Source organism: Euleptes europaea, chromosome 14, assembly GCF_029931775.1.
Source record: "Euleptes europaea isolate rEulEur1 chromosome 14, rEulEur1.hap1, whole genome shotgun sequence".
Lineage (NCBI taxonomy): Eukaryota > Metazoa > Chordata > Lepidosauria > Squamata > Sphaerodactylidae > Euleptes > Euleptes europaea.
In genome coordinates this window covers 27,587,635-27,609,705 of record NC_079325.1, presented here as the reverse complement: position 1 = coordinate 27,609,705, position 22,071 = coordinate 27,587,635, and the positions used below count along the sequence as shown (strand labels likewise).

The window sequence follows — 22,071 nt, the reverse complement described above, 5'->3', positions numbered from 1 at the left end:
AAATCGCACAGAGCTCCTTCTATCTCCTGCCTGTTATTGGCGTGGTTTTGGAGAAGGTGTCCTCAAAATATCTCATCCCTGCAGCTGGACAGTACTCTGCTTTTACTAAATCAATCTCCCTTTCCTGTTTTCTCTCCACCTTTGGCCTAAAGATTTTGTTTTCATTTGCTTGGTCTGTGTTGGATTTAATTTGCTTGGATTTGACTCGGAATATTGAAATGTTTGACTCTGGCTTTCTTGGTTTCCTGTTATCCAAGTGATAGTGCTGTGTCTGACCTCTTCAGGTTCTGCCCACCCACCCAGGCCTTCTGATTGTTATTTAAAAATGAGTAGCATGTTATTTAAAAATGAGTAGCATATTTTATCTACATTTTCTGCTGTAGTATGGTGCCAATTGGCATTGGGGTCACTTGTTTTTAGCAACATACTTTCAACAAGAGATGTCAGCTGGCTGGTTTTCCACTGGTATGACCAGGATTCCCCCTTCTGTCTGTTTGCCAGATAAGGTCTTTCTTTTTCTTAAAATCTATGGAATAGGAGAGGGGCCATTCTGTTAATTCATTCTTTATTGCTTATTGCAGAGCTTGACAGATCCCAGGTGCCAGGTTGCGTTGGCATCTAGAAATTTCGTTGTGGTCCACTTGTTTTCTGGTCAGTGTGTGATATTCAGCATATGGCTTCCTTACTGAGAAAGATCTGTGCCATTCTGGGTGATTTCCACCCACTGGCAACTCACTTCCTGTCTCTCTGGCATCTTCTTTAGCATCTGAATCTTGGGTTGTGAATCCAGCCACCTTTGGGTCAAACTAGACGAGACACTGTCCCCCAGTTCACACTAGGGACACACTACCATTTTGTAGAGATAGTTCCCACTGGCAGACTCCTTTTAACTGCAATGCAGGGGGCTGATTTGGGTCAGGACCACACATGGGGAAAGAAGGACTCCTGAGAGCCAGCATAGGGTAGTAGTTAAGAGCAGCAGACTCTAATCTGGAGAACCAAGTTGGATTCCCCACTGCTCCACATGAAGCCTGTTGGGTGACCTTGGGCCAGTCACAGTTCTCTCAGTACTCTCTCAGCCCCACCTGCCTCACAAAGCGCCTGTTATGGGGGGAGGCACTTTAAAAACCAGCTCTTCCTCCTCCTCCTCTTTTTTCTCTTCTTCTTCCTCTTAGTTCCCTGTGTAGTTTTTCCAACCCAAAACAGGGCCAGGGGGGTGTTGGCAAGTAACTCCTCCCAGTGCCATTTCTGGTTGGAAAAACAGCATTGGGGCAGGCAGGGCCTCTCCTTCCCCTGTGCCATGGTGGCCCTGACCAGAATCAGACTCAGGAGTACCTCAGTGGGAACACTCTCTTCATGGTGGCATGCCGATGGGGTGAACTTGGGGATACTATTTAGATTGGCCCTTTGAATGGCTGTGGTGCTTTTTCTTTTGTGTGTAAGAGGGTGCCTGCACTGCTAGTCCTTGGGACTGCTTGAAAATCATTCCAACATTTTATAGATCTTGATGGCTGTGGCTGGAAGACAGTCTCAAGATACAGCTGTTGGGCCTGAGGAAATACACAAATAATTATTGTGTTACGTACATCTTAGGGATTTTTCCCCACAAGCATGTTGTCAACTGATTAATGTAGTATTGGATGATGGCATGCATGTGTAAATGGGCCATCACAGTTATAACCGAGTCAGTGTACACGTTTAGCTCCCAGTCACTGCTTGAATTGTCATGGCTTCTCCAAAAGCATACTGAGAATTTTAGTGAGGTGTTGAAAATCCTATTTAGAGGCTCCCACTTCTCCCAGACAGACAATGTTCTGGGAAGCAAGGATGCTGCCAAACCTGATTTCAGTCTGCAGTATGGATGTACTTTTTGTGTCTGAACAAATTCCAGGCTGTTATCTCTTTTTAATCATTTGTAACGAACACCACAACGGCACCTTTAAATAATTATGAGCTTATTCTCTGCAAAATGTACACCATTCAGGGGTCGTAAGCTGTTGCTGGTACTCTGTGGAAGGGGGAACCAAAGGCGCAACAAGTAAAATGTAAATTTGTCTGCATGCCGAGTAAGCTATCTGGTAGTGCTGGGTCAGTTATTGGTTACCTTTTCATTGTAGATAAAATAACCAACATTGCAATGAGAGGACAACATACATTAATTCCACTGTTTTCTAATCAACAGCGTTTGAAGAACTGATCGAGCAGAGCAAGTGAAGCTTCTGCTCCCGTTTGCAAACTGGAAACCCAAGCTCCAAGTCCTCATGGAGTCTGAGAGTTCATTCGCCAACAAGTAGCAGGAGAACTGGGATGTTTACTTGGAAGTCCCTCGTTCTTTGGGCTGTGCTGGTCACAGCCACACTGTCCATTGCAAGACCGGCGCAAACCATGCCAGAGCAAGGTAGGAAAAGCCAATTCTTCTCAGCCATTTCTGTGGAAAGATCTGCTCTCTTTCACCCAAAACAAGAGCCTCCATTGTTGGTGAAGCAAAAAAAAAAAGAAAAGTGGTTGAACTGTTTCTTGCTAAGCATGTGTTTATAAGTGTGATGTTGAACAGCCTTATTTCCTCTCTAGGGGTGTCATTTGTTGTATTGCTTGTATGTACAGGGTGGTATGTGTGATAAACTCTTGTCAATTTTAAAACTGAATACTAGAGGCAATTCTGAAGTATAGGCTCACTAGCTCACTTTACAAGTTTCAGGATAAAAGAGGTATACCTCGAAATCTCCTCCCCACCCTACCTTCTTTTTTTATGCCCATTTTGTGACGTGGGACTTGGAACGTGCAGCTCACTCCTACAAAGTTAAGAAACACTTTAGGGGGTTAAGAAAAACAACAACACTCCAAGATCAATAGAGCTGTACTTTATACAGATACGTTCATGGAATTCTTACAAGGCAAGCATGGGTCAAGCGTTTAGTTTCAATGGAAAATTTGTACTATTTGTAATGTATTATAGTTTTATTTATTTATTGCATATAACCCTTAAGTATTCATTCTGTTATTAGGCAGTTTGTCAACCTTGGTTACCTATCAAAGTAGTAATATCCAGATGAGATATCAAAGAGGTCTTTTTTCCTGAGCTTTTATGTTTGCCTTTCTGGGGATAAATGGAAAATGAGAACAGGCTGGAGACAACACCAGAAGGGGACTAAATGGAGATACTGATTCCCCACCCGCCATCCTACTTCTGCTGCTGACATATACTTCTTAGGAAACTGCATGTTTACTAAGGTCAGTTGTTCTGTAGTCTTGCGTCAGACTACCCCAGCATGTTCAGCTATGGGTCATGCTGGTCATCCCAAATCCTTAAAAGTAAAAAGATGGAGTGTGTGATATACTTGTCAGGTGCTTTAAGTAGCTAGAGTCTGGGAATAATCCTAGCAATTTAAGATTCTCCCTCCCCATTCCCTCCCCTGTTGGTTTTAGAAATGGAGTTGCTCCCAAATGTACATGTTAGGTAAGAAAATCCATAAAGTAGTAATGTAATCCCCTGATGTTGGTGTCATGCAGAAGTGGCCCTACCACGACCAGCTGCAGCTGTGTGTGGCAGAGACAGGCCAATGGAACCCAGTGGTCTCAACGCACTCTTCTGTGCATGCCATACCGAAATTGCTGTGATCTGTTGCAAGATCAGAATAAAAATTATCTCACAGGTCCCTTATTGTTTAAGTGTTTCCTGGTGGATTCTGGTTCATGTTAATGGGAGGGGCAGTGCTGTTTCGATATTCTTTCTGTAAATGTCTTAAATGTGCCCTGTGAGGCTTGCATCTGATGGTGAGTGAGAAATGTGTGTGCAAGAGACACTTGCTTCTGAAAAACCTACAAAATATACTCTGTGAATCTGCCTCTTTTCTTCATCTATAGAGGAAGTAAAAATGCCTATATTTTAGATGTAGTTGCACCCACAGATAGATATTTGCCTTGCTCATATCCCTTGCAAAATTTCTGTGTATCAAAGGGCACATTGTAATGCCTGGATAATGTCCTCCTTTAGCTCTAACCTGGAAATATTATGTGTGCTTAAACAGGTTATGACTTTACAAACTTGGTGTTGTAGTAGTTACTTATATTCTAGGACATTGGTTTTTCTGGTCAGATGCCAGTTCCTTTACTGGTGTATCAAACACTATGTGGATTACTAGAACAAGAACTGGCAAAAGGTATATTGTGGTCCATCAGTAGACAGCCTGGTTCTGGGACTCTTGCAAATAATGCTGGATTAGGCACATCGTAGTCTAATCCTACAAGACACTACTCAATTAAGCATTGTTTCTAATTGAGAGTCAGGCTCAGTAGTTATGCCTCAGCTGTGAAGAGATCTGGAGTATGGATGCTTGCTTTGTGAATAAGGATGTTAATTCAGATATATCCAGTCTGAACATATATCTGAAAAATACCTTATTGGTATTTTTCTGACATATTTGGGTCTCTGGATAGTATCTGGGATTTTCCAGGATACTCACAAATGGGTCCCGAGAAATCCTGGAAATAGTTGGGAGTAACTGGGAATACCGGGAGCCAGTGCTTTAAGGCTCCTGGGACTGTTTTTTTCTTTAATTTTGCTGTATGTCAATGTCTTCTTTCCACTGTGTGTCAGTGTCTTCTTTCCAAGGCTTGTTTTGACTTGCCAAATTGATTCGGTTTAGATTCTGTGCTTTGAAATTAGTTCTATGGGTCTTGCAACACTGTTCTTTGCTTGAGTTGGTTTGTGTGGGGTTTGGAGTTTCTGTATTCTCTCTTTTGACATTGGTGGGGATTCTCAGGTTGGACATTCAGTTGGATCCTCTGATTTTTACATTTGCTGTGCTTGTAACAATGTTCTTATTTGATTTGGCCTGGAGGATTCTCTGGTTTGACATTGGTTTGGATTTTCAGGTTGTACATTTGTTGTGTTAGGCTTCCCACATTGTCCTGTGATTCTGCTGTGATTCCCTGGTTCTTAATTGGTTCTTTGGGCTTGTTGGTTCTGCCTACTTTTGGACAGGAGTTGCTTTGATTTCTTTTGTGTCTTTGGCTATTCTTTGCCCTTGAGAAAGATGGGATTCCCCCCCCCCCATTTGAAACAATTGAGAGTGGCTGGGGGCATCTTGTTCAAGGGCTCATAGAATTAGACCTCTTGATCCAATTCACTTGAAACTTGCTGATATTTGAACAACAGGAACCAGCAGCTCTGCTGCAATTTTGGTGCATTTACTCAAAAAACAACCCCTCCAACCCTCCAGAAAGATTCCCCATAGGGAATAATGGAGTCGAATAATATCAGAATCCCTCCCCAACCCAAAATAAATAAATAAAATAAATCAGATCCAAATACCAAATATGGGAAAACAGATATTTTTCAGCTCCCTGATATCCAGATCCAAAACATACTGATTTTTTTCAAGGTGCACGACCCTATTTGTAAATGTAAAACGTGTTAATGATCGGGGGGGTGGAGGGAGGGTTGACTTAGACCCAGCAAGATTAAAATTGGCCCACCTGGAGTGTCATAGGCCAAGCCCAACTTTTTTCCCCCTAGAGCAAGTAACTTTCTGCAAAACGGTCGTCTTTCCTTCAGGATGGTGGATATTCAGCAGGGGTGGGGAACGTCAGGCCCGCGAACTCATTTGGTCTTGCCCTTCGTGGGTCCTGGCAGATCTCTAGCTCAAAAGGATCTAAGACTGGTGATCCGCCCCCTCCCACAGACAGGAATAGCCTCTATTCAAGGCAGATGGGAGTTTGTTTTGCGGAGAAAAGGAACCCTTTCTTCCCCTTGCAGAAGAGTCGTTAGCTATGGAGCCGCTAGGACCTCCCAAGAAACTGTGTTAACCCTTTCCCACCCGGGCCATGGAGAAACATATTCCCTCTGTACTACAAGAGGGCTGGGGGAGGAAGTGGCAAGAATGGGGGGGTTTAAAGGGGGCAGGGACAGAATGTGCCACCAATTGGATGTCTGCCTGCTTGCCCGCACCAGGGGGGTCATCTGGGGCAGCTGCCTGCTTGGGGCTTGGTCGGCTAATTTTTAAGTTGATAATTTTGTATGGCCTGCAAATGATGTTATAAATATTCAAATGGCCCTTGGCAGAAAAAAGGTTCCCCATCCTTGATATACAGTGATTCTGCAGAAGTTCAGAAAACTACAGAAAGTGGTATTAGGTGCAGAATTCAGCTTTTGTGACAATCTTTGCATTCATTTTTAGGGAAAGCAGGCTGCCTTGCCCTTTTGCAGAACTAATTAAGCAGTTACACAATAAATAAATTATCCAAAGAGAACCATACACTTTAAAAAAATCAGCATAATATATCAGTTACTAAAATGAGCTTTTGCATTTTTTTCAGAATTTGGGTTACATTGGTGAAGAATGTTTGTGAATTAACCAAGACTGTGCATAATTGGTGTTACTGGTTTTGTGTAGGAGGTTGTGGGTGTGTTTTCCTGTGTTGAGTTCATGTCTTTCCTAGTATTTGTAAATGCCTCAAGAATGTTTGTGTTGCAGCAGAGCATTTGAGCCAGGATTTAATCCTGGAACCTATTTTCAGTGCTGGTGCTTTGTACTGAAATGTGGAAAACAAACACAAATGTGCTTTTGAACATGTGCAGAGTATCTCTCCCAGTCCAAATTACCACAACCCATGCTTGTGATGAGAAGGCAGCATTTTTGGAGTAGAATTGATTTCTTAGGCTCCGAAACCTCACAGTGGATAAGCTCCATGCAGTTGGGATGTAGGTCCTTGAGCAGCCTTTCTGACTTTCCCCCTAATTATCAAAGAGTGCAGTGGGCCAGGCCAATAAGGTATGTTCTGTTAGGGGAGAGAGAGCAAGGCAGGGAGCTTAAAACCTGTCTCTTGGTGCAGTGGTACAGGTTGCATTTCTTGTTTCCCTCTGTGATAGTTTTCAGGTCTTTCAGAATTGCTGATTCAAAGCCTGCCAGGGTGAATTGCAAGCTGGTTGACACAGAAGGCTTGGCTTGCAGTTTTGTCTGCAGCAGAACTAGCAGATGGTTTATTTGATGCTGACGCAGTGTGACGTAGATGCCCAGCCTTGTACTCCTTGTGGACACAGTGGTTGAATTAACTCATGGGCAGCCACACCGTTAAAGTTACTTGACCACAGTTCACCTAGGTGCAAAGAATACCTGTAGAATTTGGAATCCAGGTAATCTATTTATTTTATTTTATTCTTTGTGTAAGAAGAGAGAGCTTCTAGTTCTATTGATTGTAAAAAAAAACACCCTAATGATGTCTATAAAAATGCATCTATACTGCATAGTTTAGCTAGGAGGAGCATAGACATGACAAAGGGATATCCTTTATTTTAATGGTTGTCAATCTTTCCAGATCTGGAACCCCACCTTTGAATGCCCAAGAAGGCAGCATGGCAATTTAACTTCCTAAATCTATTCTAAGATGACAATTGCTTATCTGAATTCTGAGAGTCTTAATTTAAAGATTCAGCTGCTTTTAGTATTGGACTAGAACCTGAAGAACCCATGTTACCTGTGCAGTTTTGGAGGATTATTCATTAGAAACTCTGCAGCAATTAAATTAATAAGAACTCAGAAGTAAGTTGTGATGGGTGTAGTAAGTGTGTGTGTGAAAGGGGAATATCCACATGAACACATGATGCTGCCTTATACTGAATCAGACCTTTGGTCCATCAAAGTCAGTATTGTCTACTCAGACCGGCAGCTGCTCTCCAGGGTCTCAGGCGGAGGTCTTTCATATCACTTACTTCCTTGGTCCCTTTAACTGGAGATGCCGGGAATTGAACCTGGGATCTTCTGCATGCCAAGCAGATGCTCTACCGTTGAGCCACAGCCCCTGGCTGCTATCTTTTTGCCTTTATTTGTTTTTTTAGAAGGCAACAGGAAAGTGATGGCAATAGTATGATCTACAAAAATCAGCAGGTAAAGCTTTTCACAGTACACAGATTATGATCCCCTGCCCTTATCGTCAAGCTACTGTTAAAAGCATAGCTGCAGAAGCTGGTTGAAAAGTTGGCAGTAGATCCAGGACAGATAAAGAAAGTAGCACTTTATAAAACAAAGCCACCTCCTGTAGTTGCCCTGCAGAAATGGATATTTCTTGGAACTGGTTTACACCTGTTACAAAGAGAAACAAGGGAGGACACCGGTAGCAGACTTGTCCCCTTCCTGGTGCAGTGTGCCACTCCACAGGCCCGCCAACCAGCTGATAGTTGGGCGGGGGAGACAGGGCCTCTGTTGAGAGGGCTGTTGGAAAGAGAATGGTCTGAACAGCCAGGCGGTTCTCAGGGTGGTAATGCTAAACCCTTTGTACAGTTCTCGCTCATGCAAAATAAAAACAAATATTTGATTCTTATGTACAGTATTTGCCCTGTTTACAGTATACATAAGCATCCACTTCCCACCATGACTGCGCTGTTTAGTCAATATGTGCACAATCCAAAAGGCAGTGAAGAAAAGGATGTTGTAAACACACTTACAAAATAGGCTAGGGCAGCGGTTCCCAAACTGTGCTCCACGGAGCACTTGGTGCTCCACGAAACATCTCCTAGAGCTCCGTGAAGAGATTGGAAAGAAAAATACTACCATCATTCGGTTTAGTATATAGGTGCTAGGTGAAAAAAAGTTTGGGAACCGCCTGGATAGGGGAGCAAAATGGGGTGGGGAGGGGGAGAAATTGCAGGAGGAAGAAATTCGAAAAGTCTCTTTAGTACAAATTATAAATTAAAAAACTCAACCCATCATGCTGAAGTGGGGCAGGACACTGGTCAGATGAGTGAGTTAAGCTATCCCCCCCTCTTGATCTGCTTATAGCAAGGGAGATCTGAGGGATTTGGGGGGTGCCCCGTGGCACAGAGTGGTAAGCTGCAGTACTGCAGTCCAAACTCTGCTCATGACCTGAGTTCGATCCTGATGGAAGTTGGTTTCAGGTAGCCGGCTCAAGGTTGACTCAGCCTTCCATCCTTCCGAGGTCGGTCAAATGAGTACCCAGCTTGCTGGGGGTAAAGGGAAGCTGACTGGGGAAGGCACTGGCAAACCACCCCGTAAACAAAGTCTGCCTAGAAAATGTTGGGATGTGACGTCACCCCATGGGTCAAGAATGACCCGGTGCTTGCACAGGAGACCTTTACCTTTTTAAAAAGTGAGAAAGTGGAGATCAGCACAGCTGCTGATTTGGTATAGGGATGTTATGTACTCTATGCTTTTAACAATTGTGGGTGGTTTCCCCCCCAAACAAATGCTTCATTCTGCAATCTGTATAAATCATGCAAATTAAGCAAACATGCTTATTTTACATAATCATGCCAAAGAACTCGCTGGGGGTGAAGTGAAGTTCTCAGGACCTCTGAAACTGCATCCAACCCCTGGAAACCCCTGGCTTCTGAGATTTTAGAAGGCCACAGATTTTGAAGTGTATCCTTGTATAACCAGAGAGCCTACCGACTTGCTGCTCTTTTCAGAGTAGCAGCTGAAATTCTTAGGAAACTGACTGTTGCGTCTGAACAGCACATGATGTAGGCTTTCTATGGATTGCACACATCCCTGGCTGCATTCAGCAGCTGAACAGGGAGTGCTACAACAAAATTGTGCCTCCTATATATTCATAGCACACTACAATGTTCCATCTTTATGCACATTTATTAGTGTTCCCTCACCGAAGATCCCTACAATACAGTTTATAGAGACTGGGAAGTTGGAGAGAGAAGTGGCATAGGCTTTCAAGTTATGCAGGATTTTTTTGCAAGGCAGATGAGGAAAGTGGCAATTTGTACAGTGCGAGTGTGGTGTAGCGGTTAAGAGCGGAGGTTTGGAGCAGTGGAGTCTGATCTGGAGAACCGGGTTTGATTCCTCACTCCTCCACATGAGCGGCGGAGGCTAATCTGGTGAACTGGATATGTTTCCCCACTCCTACACATGAAACCAGCTGGGTGACCTTGGGCTAGTCACACTCTCTCAGCCTCACCTACCTCACAGGGTGTCTGTTGTGGGGAGGGGAAGGGAAGGTGATTGTAAGCCGGTTTGAGTCTCCCTTAAGTGGTAGAGAAATATAAAACCAACTTCTTCTATTGGCATATAAAAACCAACTTCTTCTTCTATTAAAATGTTAGAATTGTCACCCCTAGGTGCTTGGCTGTAGTGACTAAAGTTCTTTGAGGGACCATCTTGGGCAAATGACTTACCTACTTTCCCGTTCTTTTTGGCAGAATTCTGTGTAAGTTAAAAGCCTTCATGGCTCCTTCACACACAGTTATTTGTGGATTCTGTACCTTTGTAAGGAGCTGAGCAGAGGTACCGGGACAGTTTTCTGTAATTCTGGTAATTCATTGTTGGGGGCTTTTAGAGCACAAAGGGTCAGCTGGGCCAAGGGCCAGCAGGCATCAGTTACTTATTAGTGTTTGATGCTGTGATTAATCCTGGGCTGAGGTTGGGAGGGGCTGTAGATGTGGGGAGGGGGAGCTGCTACCAAAAGTCAGAGATTGTTCTCAGCAGCTGGGGCAGTGTTTTTACAACCCATTTTTCCTGCAGGGGAGGCAGAGGTATCGGATTTATACTAACCTCCGAGCTGCTGACCAAACTCTCACAAACACACGTTTCTACAGGTCCCACATCAGCCCTGGAGTAGTGGCAGCAGACTTGGGAAATCGATCTTTTGGAAGGGGTTCTGGCACAGGTTCCCTTAGTATTGTAAGGAGAGGAGAAAGCACAGGAAGGAAGCTCGGAAGGAGTCGTCTGGCTCAGTTGTTGTCAAACTTGGTCTCTTCAGGAAATGCTTTTTCTGCCTCAGTTCTTCGTCTGCAGATCCCCTGTACATTGCAGAACATTCTGGGGATTTTTAAAGAAAAAAAAATTAGGACATACACATAGTTTACCCAGGCCAGGCCTCTGGGGCATCATAGTTGCTCTGTGTGTACCAAACAGTTCCCTTCAGCCAAAGATTGTAGAGGAGGGGCTGTGGCTCAGTGGTAGAGCATCTGCTTGGCACGCAGAAGGTCCCAGGTTCAATCACCAGCATTTCCAGTTAAAGGGACCAGGCAAGTAGGTGATGTGAAAGGCCTCTACCTGAGACCCTGGAGAGCCGCTGCCTGTCTGAGTAGACAGTACTGACTTTGATGGGCCAAGGGTCTGATTCAGTATAAGGCAGCTTCATATGTTCCCTGTGTTCAGGATGGTTGATAGTTTGGGGACAGCTGTTTGTCTGGGAAGTTGGTTTCCCATTGCTGATCTGCTCCTTGAACCTGTGATAAGCTCACAAGGAACTTCTGTGCTTCTCCTCAGAACCGTTTGAAAACCTGCCTTCTGTGTAGAGAGAGGAGGACTGATGTGCTCACTTGCACTAGTGTGTTGCAGACAAATGCATCAGTATATGAAAATGAGCAAGTTTCCTTTCTGGGAGAAATTTGACAACCCCCTTGGGTGCCATTTCAGATTTCATTTGAGCAAGGAGGAGGAGGAGGAGGGGAGATTTCAATGGCAAGAGGTCAGGGTTCTCAGCACAGTGAAAAGGCCCCCCTCTTGAAGTTCTGCTTTTGGTAGTAAATTTACTAAGGGAGATTGATTTACGTTTCCCATTGGGTCTGTCTCCTCCCTTGCTCAGTCTGCCGTTCTAAGAGAGAATCAAATTAGGTAGCCCTGGATCAATAGACCTTCTGTATCTGGATGATTCATACATGCATCGACTACATTGGGGGGGATATTTGTGGGTTGAGTGGCGGATTTTTAAAATCTGAAATGAGTCTGTTTAACATAATAGATCAATAGTAAACATGGGTCTCAGGTTCACCCATTATTTCATAATTTTTTTTGTCTCTGTAATGTTTAAGACTAACAAATTGTGTTGTATAGGCCGGGGTGAGTGAGATGAGGGAGATCTGGGTTCAAGTCTCTGCTGTGAAACATATATACTGGGTGACTTTGAGAATGACCTCCTTTAACACTACGGCAATTAATTTTACAGACCTGTAATAAGACACAGCTGCAACTGTGCCAGCACGTTGATTCGTCCTTTTTTCTTCTCACATTTTGGAGGCATGAAGTCATTTTGTTGTACAAACTGAAGAAGATACTACAGTCGATACTGAAACGAGCCATACCTGGGACTTCCTCTTTTTCATATAAATGTTGATATTCATGCTCCTTTTGTTACCTTCTGTTGTTATTTTTTGTATATAAATGTTGATATTTATGCTTTTTTTCTCATTGATAGTTTATATGGTGTTAATTCTATTATTTATTTTGCAATTATATTGGATGGTTTTGTTACACATCCGTTACACAACTTTTATGAATACTAATATTTTTCATCTATATCATTTTTCATACACTATACACCTCCTAGGTGTGCAACTCTCTACAGGTGCAACATAAGGAGGGGGCGTGGCTCAGTGGTAGAACTGCTTTGCATGCAGAAGGTTCCAGATGCAATCCCCAGCATCTCCAGTTAAAAGGATCAGGCAGTTGGTGTTATTAAATACCTCGTCCTGAGCCCCTGATGAGTCGCTGTCAGAGTAGATAAAACTGACCTTGGTAGACCGATAGTCTGACTCAGTAGAAAGTGGTTTCATGCATTCATGAGGTGTTGCTCTAAATCTACCCAAACTGGAGGAAACACCAGATTAGAACCACAGAAGTTGCTTGGCAGGGCTTGAGTGTCTTGCTGATTATTAACATACCTGGGGTGGACTACTAGTCTTCGGTCTCCAGCAAGTCTGGAAGATAGCTCACCCTGGAGAGGAGGAGGGCAAGCAGTGGACAAACCCACACTGTCCTTCCTTAGATATATAGGTAAGCATTTAGTTGAACAGAACATCCTGAAAACCTTTGAAGAGATACTTTCTTTTCAGCTTTTCATGTCAGCTGGGACGCATGCACTTGACTGTATTGGTTTGAAATACATTGCAGCTATATATGTTTGTATATTTGTACTAGGGTTGTATTCTATTGTAATGGCGATGGTGCCTCTTTCTCTCTTTTATGACTCACTTATTTCTTCCTTGGCTGGCCTGGTTTCAGCAGGTCATTTGTGGACTTCTGCCAATAGAGCTTTTGTGGTGTTGGTGTCGGCTGGGTGGGGACCTGGGGCAGGGGGTATTTGTTTACAATCCTTGCCTAGTAAATATTTCTTCCAAACTGGAAACCTGAGACTGTGCTGAGTGTGGCATGCTTTCCCTTGCCAATAAGCGTACTCTCTGTTGGATCCTGTCCCTAGCTAACCCTGTCCCAGATCTCTCCCGCTCTTGGTCATTAAGAGATACTCAGCTATTCCAGGCCTAAGGGGATGTCCACTTAACCAGGTTCCTACTGTTGTGCCAAACCATAAACATGTAAAGTAAGGGAGATTGATTTATGTTTCCCATTGGGTCTGTTTCCTCCCTTGCTCAGTCTGCGGTTCTAAGAGAGAATCAAATTAGGTAACCCTGGATCAATAAACCTTCTGTATCTGGATGATTTGTTCAGTAAAGATGGTTCCTTTTCTTGCTTTAAAATTGGAATTCTAACTGTGCAGGACCGTCTCTGTACCAGGCACTGCAGGGTTTGGACACTGCATTAGATTCACTTCTTTGTGTGAATCATAGAACCACAGTCATTATCTGTGAATCATGATGATGTTATAGTAAAACAGACACACATGTTCTAATTATTGTTGTTTAAGTGTGAACTGTCAAAGTCAGGTTGGAGTCACCAGCAGCTATACCCAAATCCAGTTCTAGATGTGCAAGTTATCCAGCCCAGACACCTGAATGTGCAGCTGTAGCAGGCAGAAGAAATTAGTTTATTGAGCAGGCAATGGCAGGAAGCCTAGTCCCAAGCATTTGCCAGAGGCTTGTATAATTTCTTGGCTACCAATTGCAATGCCTGCTGCTGTGTACCCACAGTTCCCTTCTGTGCCTATAGTGGGCTTTGGAGGCCTGAGTACATACAGTCCCAGGTAGTCCCACTAAACTATAACTCATCCTAAAGGGTTGGGGAATAAGGAAGAGATCTTGCTGCCTTGCTGCCAGCAAACCAGCAGCAGCTGAGTTCCATCCAGGTGAGGTTTTGCTTTCTTTCCTCTTCCTGCAAGCACCTGAAAACTGGGCAGAGCCAGAGGTGTGAGCCCTCCAGTGCCAGCGGCTTGTGGGGCAGGCCTGCCAGACTTGTTGACCAGAACCAGCCTGGAATCTGTTTCTTCTGTTTTGTGGTTTATTCTGTTGTCGTATTTTTGTGCTCTACTTTGAGCCTCTGTGAGGAGAAAGGTGGAATATAAATGCCCTAAATAAATAAAGCGTGGATTCAGGGTTCAAACCATGGAGATCCAAACAGCATTGACTGGTGTAGAGTTCTAGCATCTGTGTTCCCAGGCATTTCCCCCAAACATCTTTTAAAAATTATTAAGTGGAATGGAATCCGAGCTTTTGTCACACATCTCAGCAAAACTGTAAAGAACTGTAAAAGTGGTAGAAAACAAAGCTAAACACTTAACTTCATTCAAGTCAAGAACAATACTTGTCGCCTTGTTGTTTCTCTCGGCTTAATTCTACTCTGGGATGGAATGGGAGATAGCCAGATATCTGGAAATCTCCTTACTGAATGCACTGAGATGTCTATAAAAAGTGGTGCTATTCATGAGGATAATGTCCCAGACTTTTCTCAACCACTCCTTCATCACTTGGCATTAACATAAGATCTCTCCCTCCCTCTACTAAAACCACACATGGAACACTTGGCCTTGAAAATAATTCAGGCGCTGGTTTTGATCCTCTAGTCTATCCTGTATTTATTTTGTGGAGGCGATCGTACAGGATCTAGTGGATTCCGCCACTGTGATGCTTTCAGAAAGCCGCCCAGTCCAAGAGAACTGAACTTGGTTCTACAATCTGCAGTGTGGGAGGAGAGAAGACACCCCCCCATACATCACCCTGAGCTCCTTGGAGGAAGAATCGGGTTGCCAGGTGCCTCTTTGTCACCGGTGGGAGGTTTTGGGGGTGGAGCCTGAGGAAGGCGAGGTTTGGGGAGGGGAGAGACTTCAGTGCCATAGAGTCCAATGGCAAAGCGGCCATTTTCTCCAGGTGATCTGATCTCTATCGGCTGGAGATCAGTTGTAATAGCAGGAGATCTCCTGCTACTATCTGGAGGTTGGTAACCCTAAGGAAGGATGGGATAAAAATGTGACATAAAGAGGGATGTAAATGATTAAATGTTTAAACTTTAAGAATTTATTTACCATTCATATATTTATGAATGCCATTCAAATATTTAAGCAAATAAGGCCAGTGAGGAGCAGGGGAGTCTTTTATCGAGAACCAAAACAAAAATACAGGGATCTGGCATCTTGATCTTGTTCCCTGTATCTGATGCTGTTTCTATTTAGTATTTAGATCTGGGGTCCCCAATGTGGTGGCCGGGGGTGCCAAGGCACCCACCAACACCTTTTCTGGCATATGCTGAGTGCTTTTAGGAAGTGAGTGAGGGCAGGTGGGGCTTTTGCCCAGCAAGGCTCCGGATTGACTGTGTGTGTGTGTGTAAAGTGCCGTCAAGTCGCAGCCGACTTATGGCGACCCCTTTTGGGGTTTTCATGGCAAGAGACTATCAGAGGTGTTTTGCCAGTGCCTTCCTCTGCACAGCAACCCTGGTATTCCTTGGTGGTCTCCCATCCAAATACTAACCAGGGCTGATTCTGCTTAGCTTCTGAGATCTAATGGATTGACTACTGGAGATTTAATTGCAGATTTTTTTTTTTTAATGTTGCCTTTGAGCAGCTGCCGCCACAGCATAAGGATCTGCACTGTGGTACAGAGGTTAAGCCATGGCAGCCATTCTGTGGCTGGTTCCACCTCCTGCAGCCGCCTTTTAGTGGCAGCCATTTTTTTTGCTGTGCCCTCTGTTTAGGGTTGCCAACCTCCAGGTACTAGCTGGAGATCTCCTGCTATTACAACTGATCTCCAGCCGATAGAGATCGGTTCCCCTGGAGAAAATGGCCGCTTTGCCAATTGGTCTCTATGGCATTGAAGTCTCTCCCCTCCCCAAACCCCGCCCTCCTCAGGCTCCACCCCTCAAAAAAACCCACCGGTGGCGAAGAGGGACCTACAAAAAAACCCCTACCTCCTAATTCCAAATATGCCTGCAGGCTCAAAAAGGTTGGGGGTCCCTGATTTAGACCTTTAAAGGATAAAATGTACATGTTTAAAACCGCTGCTTTTAAAAACCAAAAACAGAGCCCAAGACACACCATTGCAGCGTGGTGGGAGAGTTGCATCCGTGCCCTCCCTTAAATGGCACCCCTGATTGGATCTGATCTACACAAGTAACCCATTTTCCAGCGCAATTCAGATCATCCCTCCAGCTCTGAGCTCCTGGTTGCACTTGAGCCTAAATGGCTCCTGTAGTTGCGCTCTCTGTGTCAAACCACTTCCCTTCATTAGTGTTTGGCAGAGGCTGGAGTTTATAAACCAGACTGCAGTCTGGAAAATTTCCATGTTACGATTTGATTGGGGCGGGGGGGCGGGGAGTGCTGTTTTGAAAAGGAGCATGCACACACACACTCCCCCCCCCCCCCGCGGGAAGAGTTTAACCACCAGAACTGTTTGCAGTAACAAGAAACAGAAGTTTGTGTGTGCATGGAGGAGATGGGGGGGCCTTGAATAACACCATCAGCAGCCCCTCCCCAGCAAACAGATCATAGCCAGCAGTGAGGAAAAGCCAACAAGAAAAGGGGGGAAGAAATTTATCCCCCCCCCCCATAGAAAGGGGCCAGTCCCCAGAGGCCCAGTAAGCGCTTCCTGTTGGGATTAGTAGAGCTGTTGGGCATGTGTGTGCTTTTTCTTCAGGAAATACCTTTAGTAAGCCCTGGTGGGGTTTCCATGGAAACTGGTGAGAGGACCTGCTGATCTCAGCCATTCAGCTCTTTATTGTGGGCTCTTTGTTGCATTATTGCAATCGCCCTGGCAAATAACAGCAGTTTGCACTGTTTTGTGAGGGCTTTGAATGCAGAGGTTTTACATTTGGATGGGCCTAGCCTGGCACAAGGCCATTTGCATGCAAAAAAAACCCCCTTTTTTTTTTGCTGAAAATGCCTGTATTGAGGCCCTGGCTGGACACCAAAAGAGTAAAGGTTAATCTGTTCTGCTCCCCTACCCCACCCCGCTCCTTTCTACTGCCAAGAGTCTCTGCTGTCTCACTCTTTTTCACCTGGAGCTGGGTAAGTGGAGGGGTGTGCGTGCTTTTTTTCCTAGCTCTGGAATTTCTCTCTCTTCCTTACCTCCTCTCCAGATCCTTGGAAGACCAATGACAGCTCTAAGAACCTGTTGAGTGTTGCCATCTGGCGCTAGGCTCGCCAGACTAAACTCAGGATTTAATTCCATTTTCAAAGCTACAGTCGAAGTCTTCAAAAGTGCAGCGGGGAGCTCTTGGACATGACATCATGCTTGTAATTTTCAGGCTTGTTTCGAAACGGTTGTGTAATGTTCTGGCAGGAACTGCCCTTCATATAGCCGTGGACAGGCTCTTGGGTGCCCCCGGCACACTCCAAGCAGGTCCCAGGCTGGGAATCTCATGTTACAGCTTCAGGCTCAGGGTATTAAAAGACACTTTTTTCCAAATCCCTTGAGAGATACAGCGTGGATAGGGTTCTGTGGTCCCCATCAATCATCTCAATTTCAATTTCTCTGTCACTCAAGTATGCGTATGCTGCCAAAAATTGCCTGCAACAGTTCAGCTTCTTTGCCCCGGGGTGAATTTATGCAAGCACTTAGTTTATATGGATAAACTTGGCCATCCCAGCATCTTTGGGGGATGGGTTAGTGCCGACAATAGTCTATGCTTTAATATCCTATAATGTCCTATTACAGGCTTACACATGTATGCATTTTATTTCTGCCAACTGAGTTTAATGCTTCCTGCATCTGACAGAATGAGTTCTGGCTTATAATAATTTATACTGCAATAAATGTTAGTCATTCAGACTCTACAGGCCAAGGTGAACATAGTGGATTGAAGATGTATGGCCAAGGTTGAAGTTGTTTCCCAGATCATTATTTGCAGTTCCTAGTTCCTTATCTGTGAATCCAGCCACAATTGTGGATGATAATATACAAGTATGCACCCCAAAATACCCCCCAGTTATATATCCCCTACAAGGGAATCTAGTTGCCTAGTTCTGATTCTGCCTCCTCTGGGATTTTTTACTTATTTATTTGTTTGTTTTGCGCATTGGTGTCACTGGAAAAGACAATAATGCTATGAAAAGTTGAAGGCAGCAGGAAAAGAGGAAGACCCAACCTAAGATGGATTGATTCAATAAAGGAAGCCAGGGCCCTCAGTTTGCAAGCCCTGAACAAGGCTGTTAACTATAGGATGTTTTGGAGGTCATTAATTCAGAGGGTCGCCTAAGTCAGCAGTGACTTGATGGCAGTTAATACACTTGTTTGCAAGAAAATTGTGGGGAATCAGCTAGACTGTACCAGGCATTCAATTCACCTATAGGGTTGCCAACCTCCAAGAACTAGCTGGAGATCTCCTGCTATTACAACTGATCTCCAGCCGATAGAGAACAGTTAACCTGGAGAAAATGGCTGCTTTGGCAATTGGACCCTGACATAGAAGTCCCTCCCCTCCCCAAACCCCACCCTCCTCAGGCTCTGCCCCAAAAACCTCCCTGCGGTGACCTAGCAACCTAAGTTCACCTGATGCGGTGGCCAGGAACTCTGACCCTCACCATTGCCTCCAATGTGGACAGACGATTCTGATTGAAGAAGTCCAGGATTCCCATGAAGATAGCTTAAAAAGCACTGAGAAATACTTCTTTTCATTTATTTAAAATACTTATTAGCCTACCTTTCTCCCAACAGAACTGGAATCCAATTCATTAACTTCTATTTGTATTCCTGACATTATTCTTTCTTTTAAGAAAACTGAAACTGATAGTTATTGTTTAGTACGTGCCTAAATTGCTGGGAGGGAAGGTGGCATGGTATAGTAAAATATCATCAGATCTTGGCTGCTAAGGAGGATTGGTGTACCTGGATGGGAAAACACCAAGGACGGCTATGCAGAGGAAGGCAATGGCAAACCATCTCTGCTTCTCACTTGCCTTGAAAGCCCCATGCTGAGGTTGTCATAAATTGGTTGCGACTTGACTACTTACGTACATAAAATTGCCGAGTGGTGACCAGTTTTTTAATAAATAAAAATGCAAGTTACAGATACTGGGAGGGGGGGATTTTAAAAATTCATTTCAAGTGTGTTAGTGGATTCACTGTGCTTGCGAACAGCCCTTCTGCCAATATACTAGTAGTAGAAGATGAGTTGGTTTTTATATGCCGACTTTCTCTACCACTTAAGGAAGAATCAAATCCGCTTACAATCACCTTCCCTTCCCCTCCCCACAACAGGCACCCTGTGAGGTAGGTAGGTGGGGCTGAGAGTGTGTGACTAGCCCAAGGTTACCCAGCTGGCTTCATGTGTAGGAGTGGGGAAACAAATCCAGCTCACCAGATTAGCCTCTGCTGCTCATGTGGAGGAGTGGGGAAGTCAATCCCGGTTCTCCAGACCAGAGTCCACCGCTCCAAACCGCCGCTCTTAACCACTACATCACGCTAGCAATTTGCAATTTAAAATATTGATAATAAAAGCCACCAAGTCATAACAGCACAGCAGAACGCTCCTTTGTGTTGTTGCTTTGTGAGCTAACAGTGTGAGTTCTCTTCCCTGGGCCCTTCCCTCTTCTGCTTTCCTGCTCAGGCTACAGAGATCTTTCAAGTAGGGCTTCCCTATACTCAGTGTGAAGAAGAGGCTGTTTAGTAGTTCTCTCAGGCCATTGGTGGACTCTTTGAAGTATAATTTTGCCTACATTACGCTTAGCGACTGTTACAGCAGCCCTGTAAGGTTGGCCAGTATCATTATTTAAGATGGAAGAGAGGCAAAGCCAAGGATATAAATCCTATGCCCTACTAGTTTGCAACTGTTACCCTAATTGTTTTGACTGTGTGCAGTTTTTAATATGTAATTCCCTGTTGTTTCTCCTCATTCAAAATGTATTTGATATACACATGATTTTGTAGGAAAAGTTTTAAAGAATTGGTTAGGTTTTCTTCATCTGACTGAGTTTTGCACTTCCGGCTTTGCCACACTCCTTTTCTTGGCGTGGTGCTGCCATTTTTGTTCTCCACGTTATAGCTCCATAAAGGCCTGAAGCTGAGGGAGTGGTGGCTTGTCTAAATCCTTTTAGTGAGTTTATGACTGAGCTGAGATTTGAACCAATGACTAGTTTGCAGTGGTGGCTCCATCTTTGTATGTGGGGGGGGTAGGGTTGCCAGCTCCCTCTTTGCAACTGGAGGGAGGTTTTTGGGGCGGAGCCTGAGGAGGGTGGGGTTTGGGGAGGGACTTCAATGCCATAGAATCCAATTTTCTCCAGGGGAACTGATCTCTATTGGCTGGACATCAGTTGCAATAGCAGGAGATCTCCAGCTACTACCTGGAGGTTGGCAACCCTAGTAGGGGGTAATCCTTGGTAAGCCCACTTCCTCCTCAGCAACCTCACCCGCTCTCCCAGCCTGAGTGTTACCTAGAGAGAGACGGCAGACAAGCAACCAGGAAGCTGTGCTGCTCCTCCTCTTCTGAGCTTCTGTTGCTGCCGGCTTACTCACTTTGTGCCTCAGGTAACAGTGAGGAGGAGCTGCAACATATGCACCTTCAGTATGTGAGGCTTGACAGGTCCCTGTAGGGTTGCCAGCTCCGGGCTGGGAAATATCTGGAGATTTTGGGGGGTGGAGCCTGAGGAGGGCGGGTTTGGAGAGGGGAGGGGCTTCAATGCCATAGAGTCCAATGACCAAAGCAGCCCTCTTCTCCAGGTGATCTGATCTCTACTAGCTGGAGATCAGTTGTAATAGCAGGAGATCTCCAGCCACCACCTGGAGTTTGGCAACCCTAGGTGCCTGGCAGGGCCAAGCCCTAGATGCCAACTTTGACTTCTTAGCCACTACGCCATACCTGCATCTAATATACTCTTATAAGCATCTTATTTCTGTGTGTTAGAGTCGCCTTATTAGGCATTCTGTTCGCTTGTATTGCTTTGAGTTCAAACTTCCTGTTTATACGAGCTGCCTCATTTTGATTACTAACCACCTGGAGGTTGGCAACCCTAGGTGCCTGGCAGGGCCAAGCCCTAGATGCCAACTTTGCCTTCTTAGCCACTAAGCCATACCTGCCTCTCATGGGGCAATTCCCTTGCTTACTATCATGCTAGACCCTACAGTGTGTAGTAGTAGCTGTGACATTACACAGATGGTTTTGAAAATGGAAACCGAGGAGAATCTCCCCCCCATCTCATTCCCACCTCTCTGGGAATGAGAGAGGGGCCCTGCCTTTTGCCCACTGTTATGGTAATTTCTTGATACAAACCTCGGTGATTACTAGAGGCTCTATTAAAGACTAAAGCTTTCTCAGAGGCTGCCCCGGGCGTCTCTTAAGAGTCTCTCTGCACAATAGGAGCAAATACAAAGGGACCTCAGAGATCATCTGGCTTATTAAACATTTGTTGGAAGTGGGAGGAGAGGACGGGGACTCCTTCAAGAGCCGTCAGGGGAAGGATCTGAGTTTGGGGCTTGGTGTCGTCTCTGGCCACCAGTTGGCTGAGCCTTGCTCTGAGAGGAACTGCACCTGGCCACTGCCTTAAATTACAAAGCTGCCATGTGGTTTGAAAGAGACATTTGAGCCTGACAGAGGCCAGTGATCAAACAGGCTCCCCTTAATTAACATGCATGAGCGAGAGAGGGGCAGCAGTGCTCATGTGTCTGTCTCAAAGGAATAGGAGTTGAGGGAAATCTGTGGGAAGATGGGTCTCTGGGAGTGTGTGTGTCTGCCTGCCTTCCTCTCTGTCTGCATACTTGCAACCTGTCTGCTCTTAATACAGTCTTGGCCTCGGCCCAAAGCATCATGAAAGTGGGTGTTTCTTGTTTCCTGCTTTGCTTGCGGCAAAAAGGCTCATCCTCTAGGAAACCCGAATGGTATTCTGATGCTCTGCAAAGGAGCCCATGTGGTGGTCCTCTTCTTCAAAGGTTATCTCAGGGCTGAAATCCAAGCAAACTGTTGCCAGACTGTTGCCAGAAGGGAAGAAGGGATGTCACTGGGATTT

At 44.9% G+C, this 22,071-nt stretch overlaps 1 protein-coding gene across 4 annotated transcripts in view; it reads left to right on the top strand.

Moving 5' to 3' along the window:
- The first annotated feature begins 2,182 nt into the window (after window positions 1–2,182).
- Window positions 2,183–22,071, top strand: part of FGFR1 (fibroblast growth factor receptor 1) — a 70,954-nt gene continuing 51,065 nt past the window's right edge. For all 4 annotated transcript variants that reach the window (XM_056861022.1, XM_056861021.1, XM_056861020.1 and 1 more), the window contains exon 1: window positions 2,183–2,398. In XM_056861022.1, the coding sequence (XP_056717000.1) occupies window positions 2,308–2,398 (91 nt within the window). In that variant the 5' untranslated portion in view covers window positions 2,183–2,307. The remainder of the gene's footprint in view (window positions 2,399–22,071) is intronic.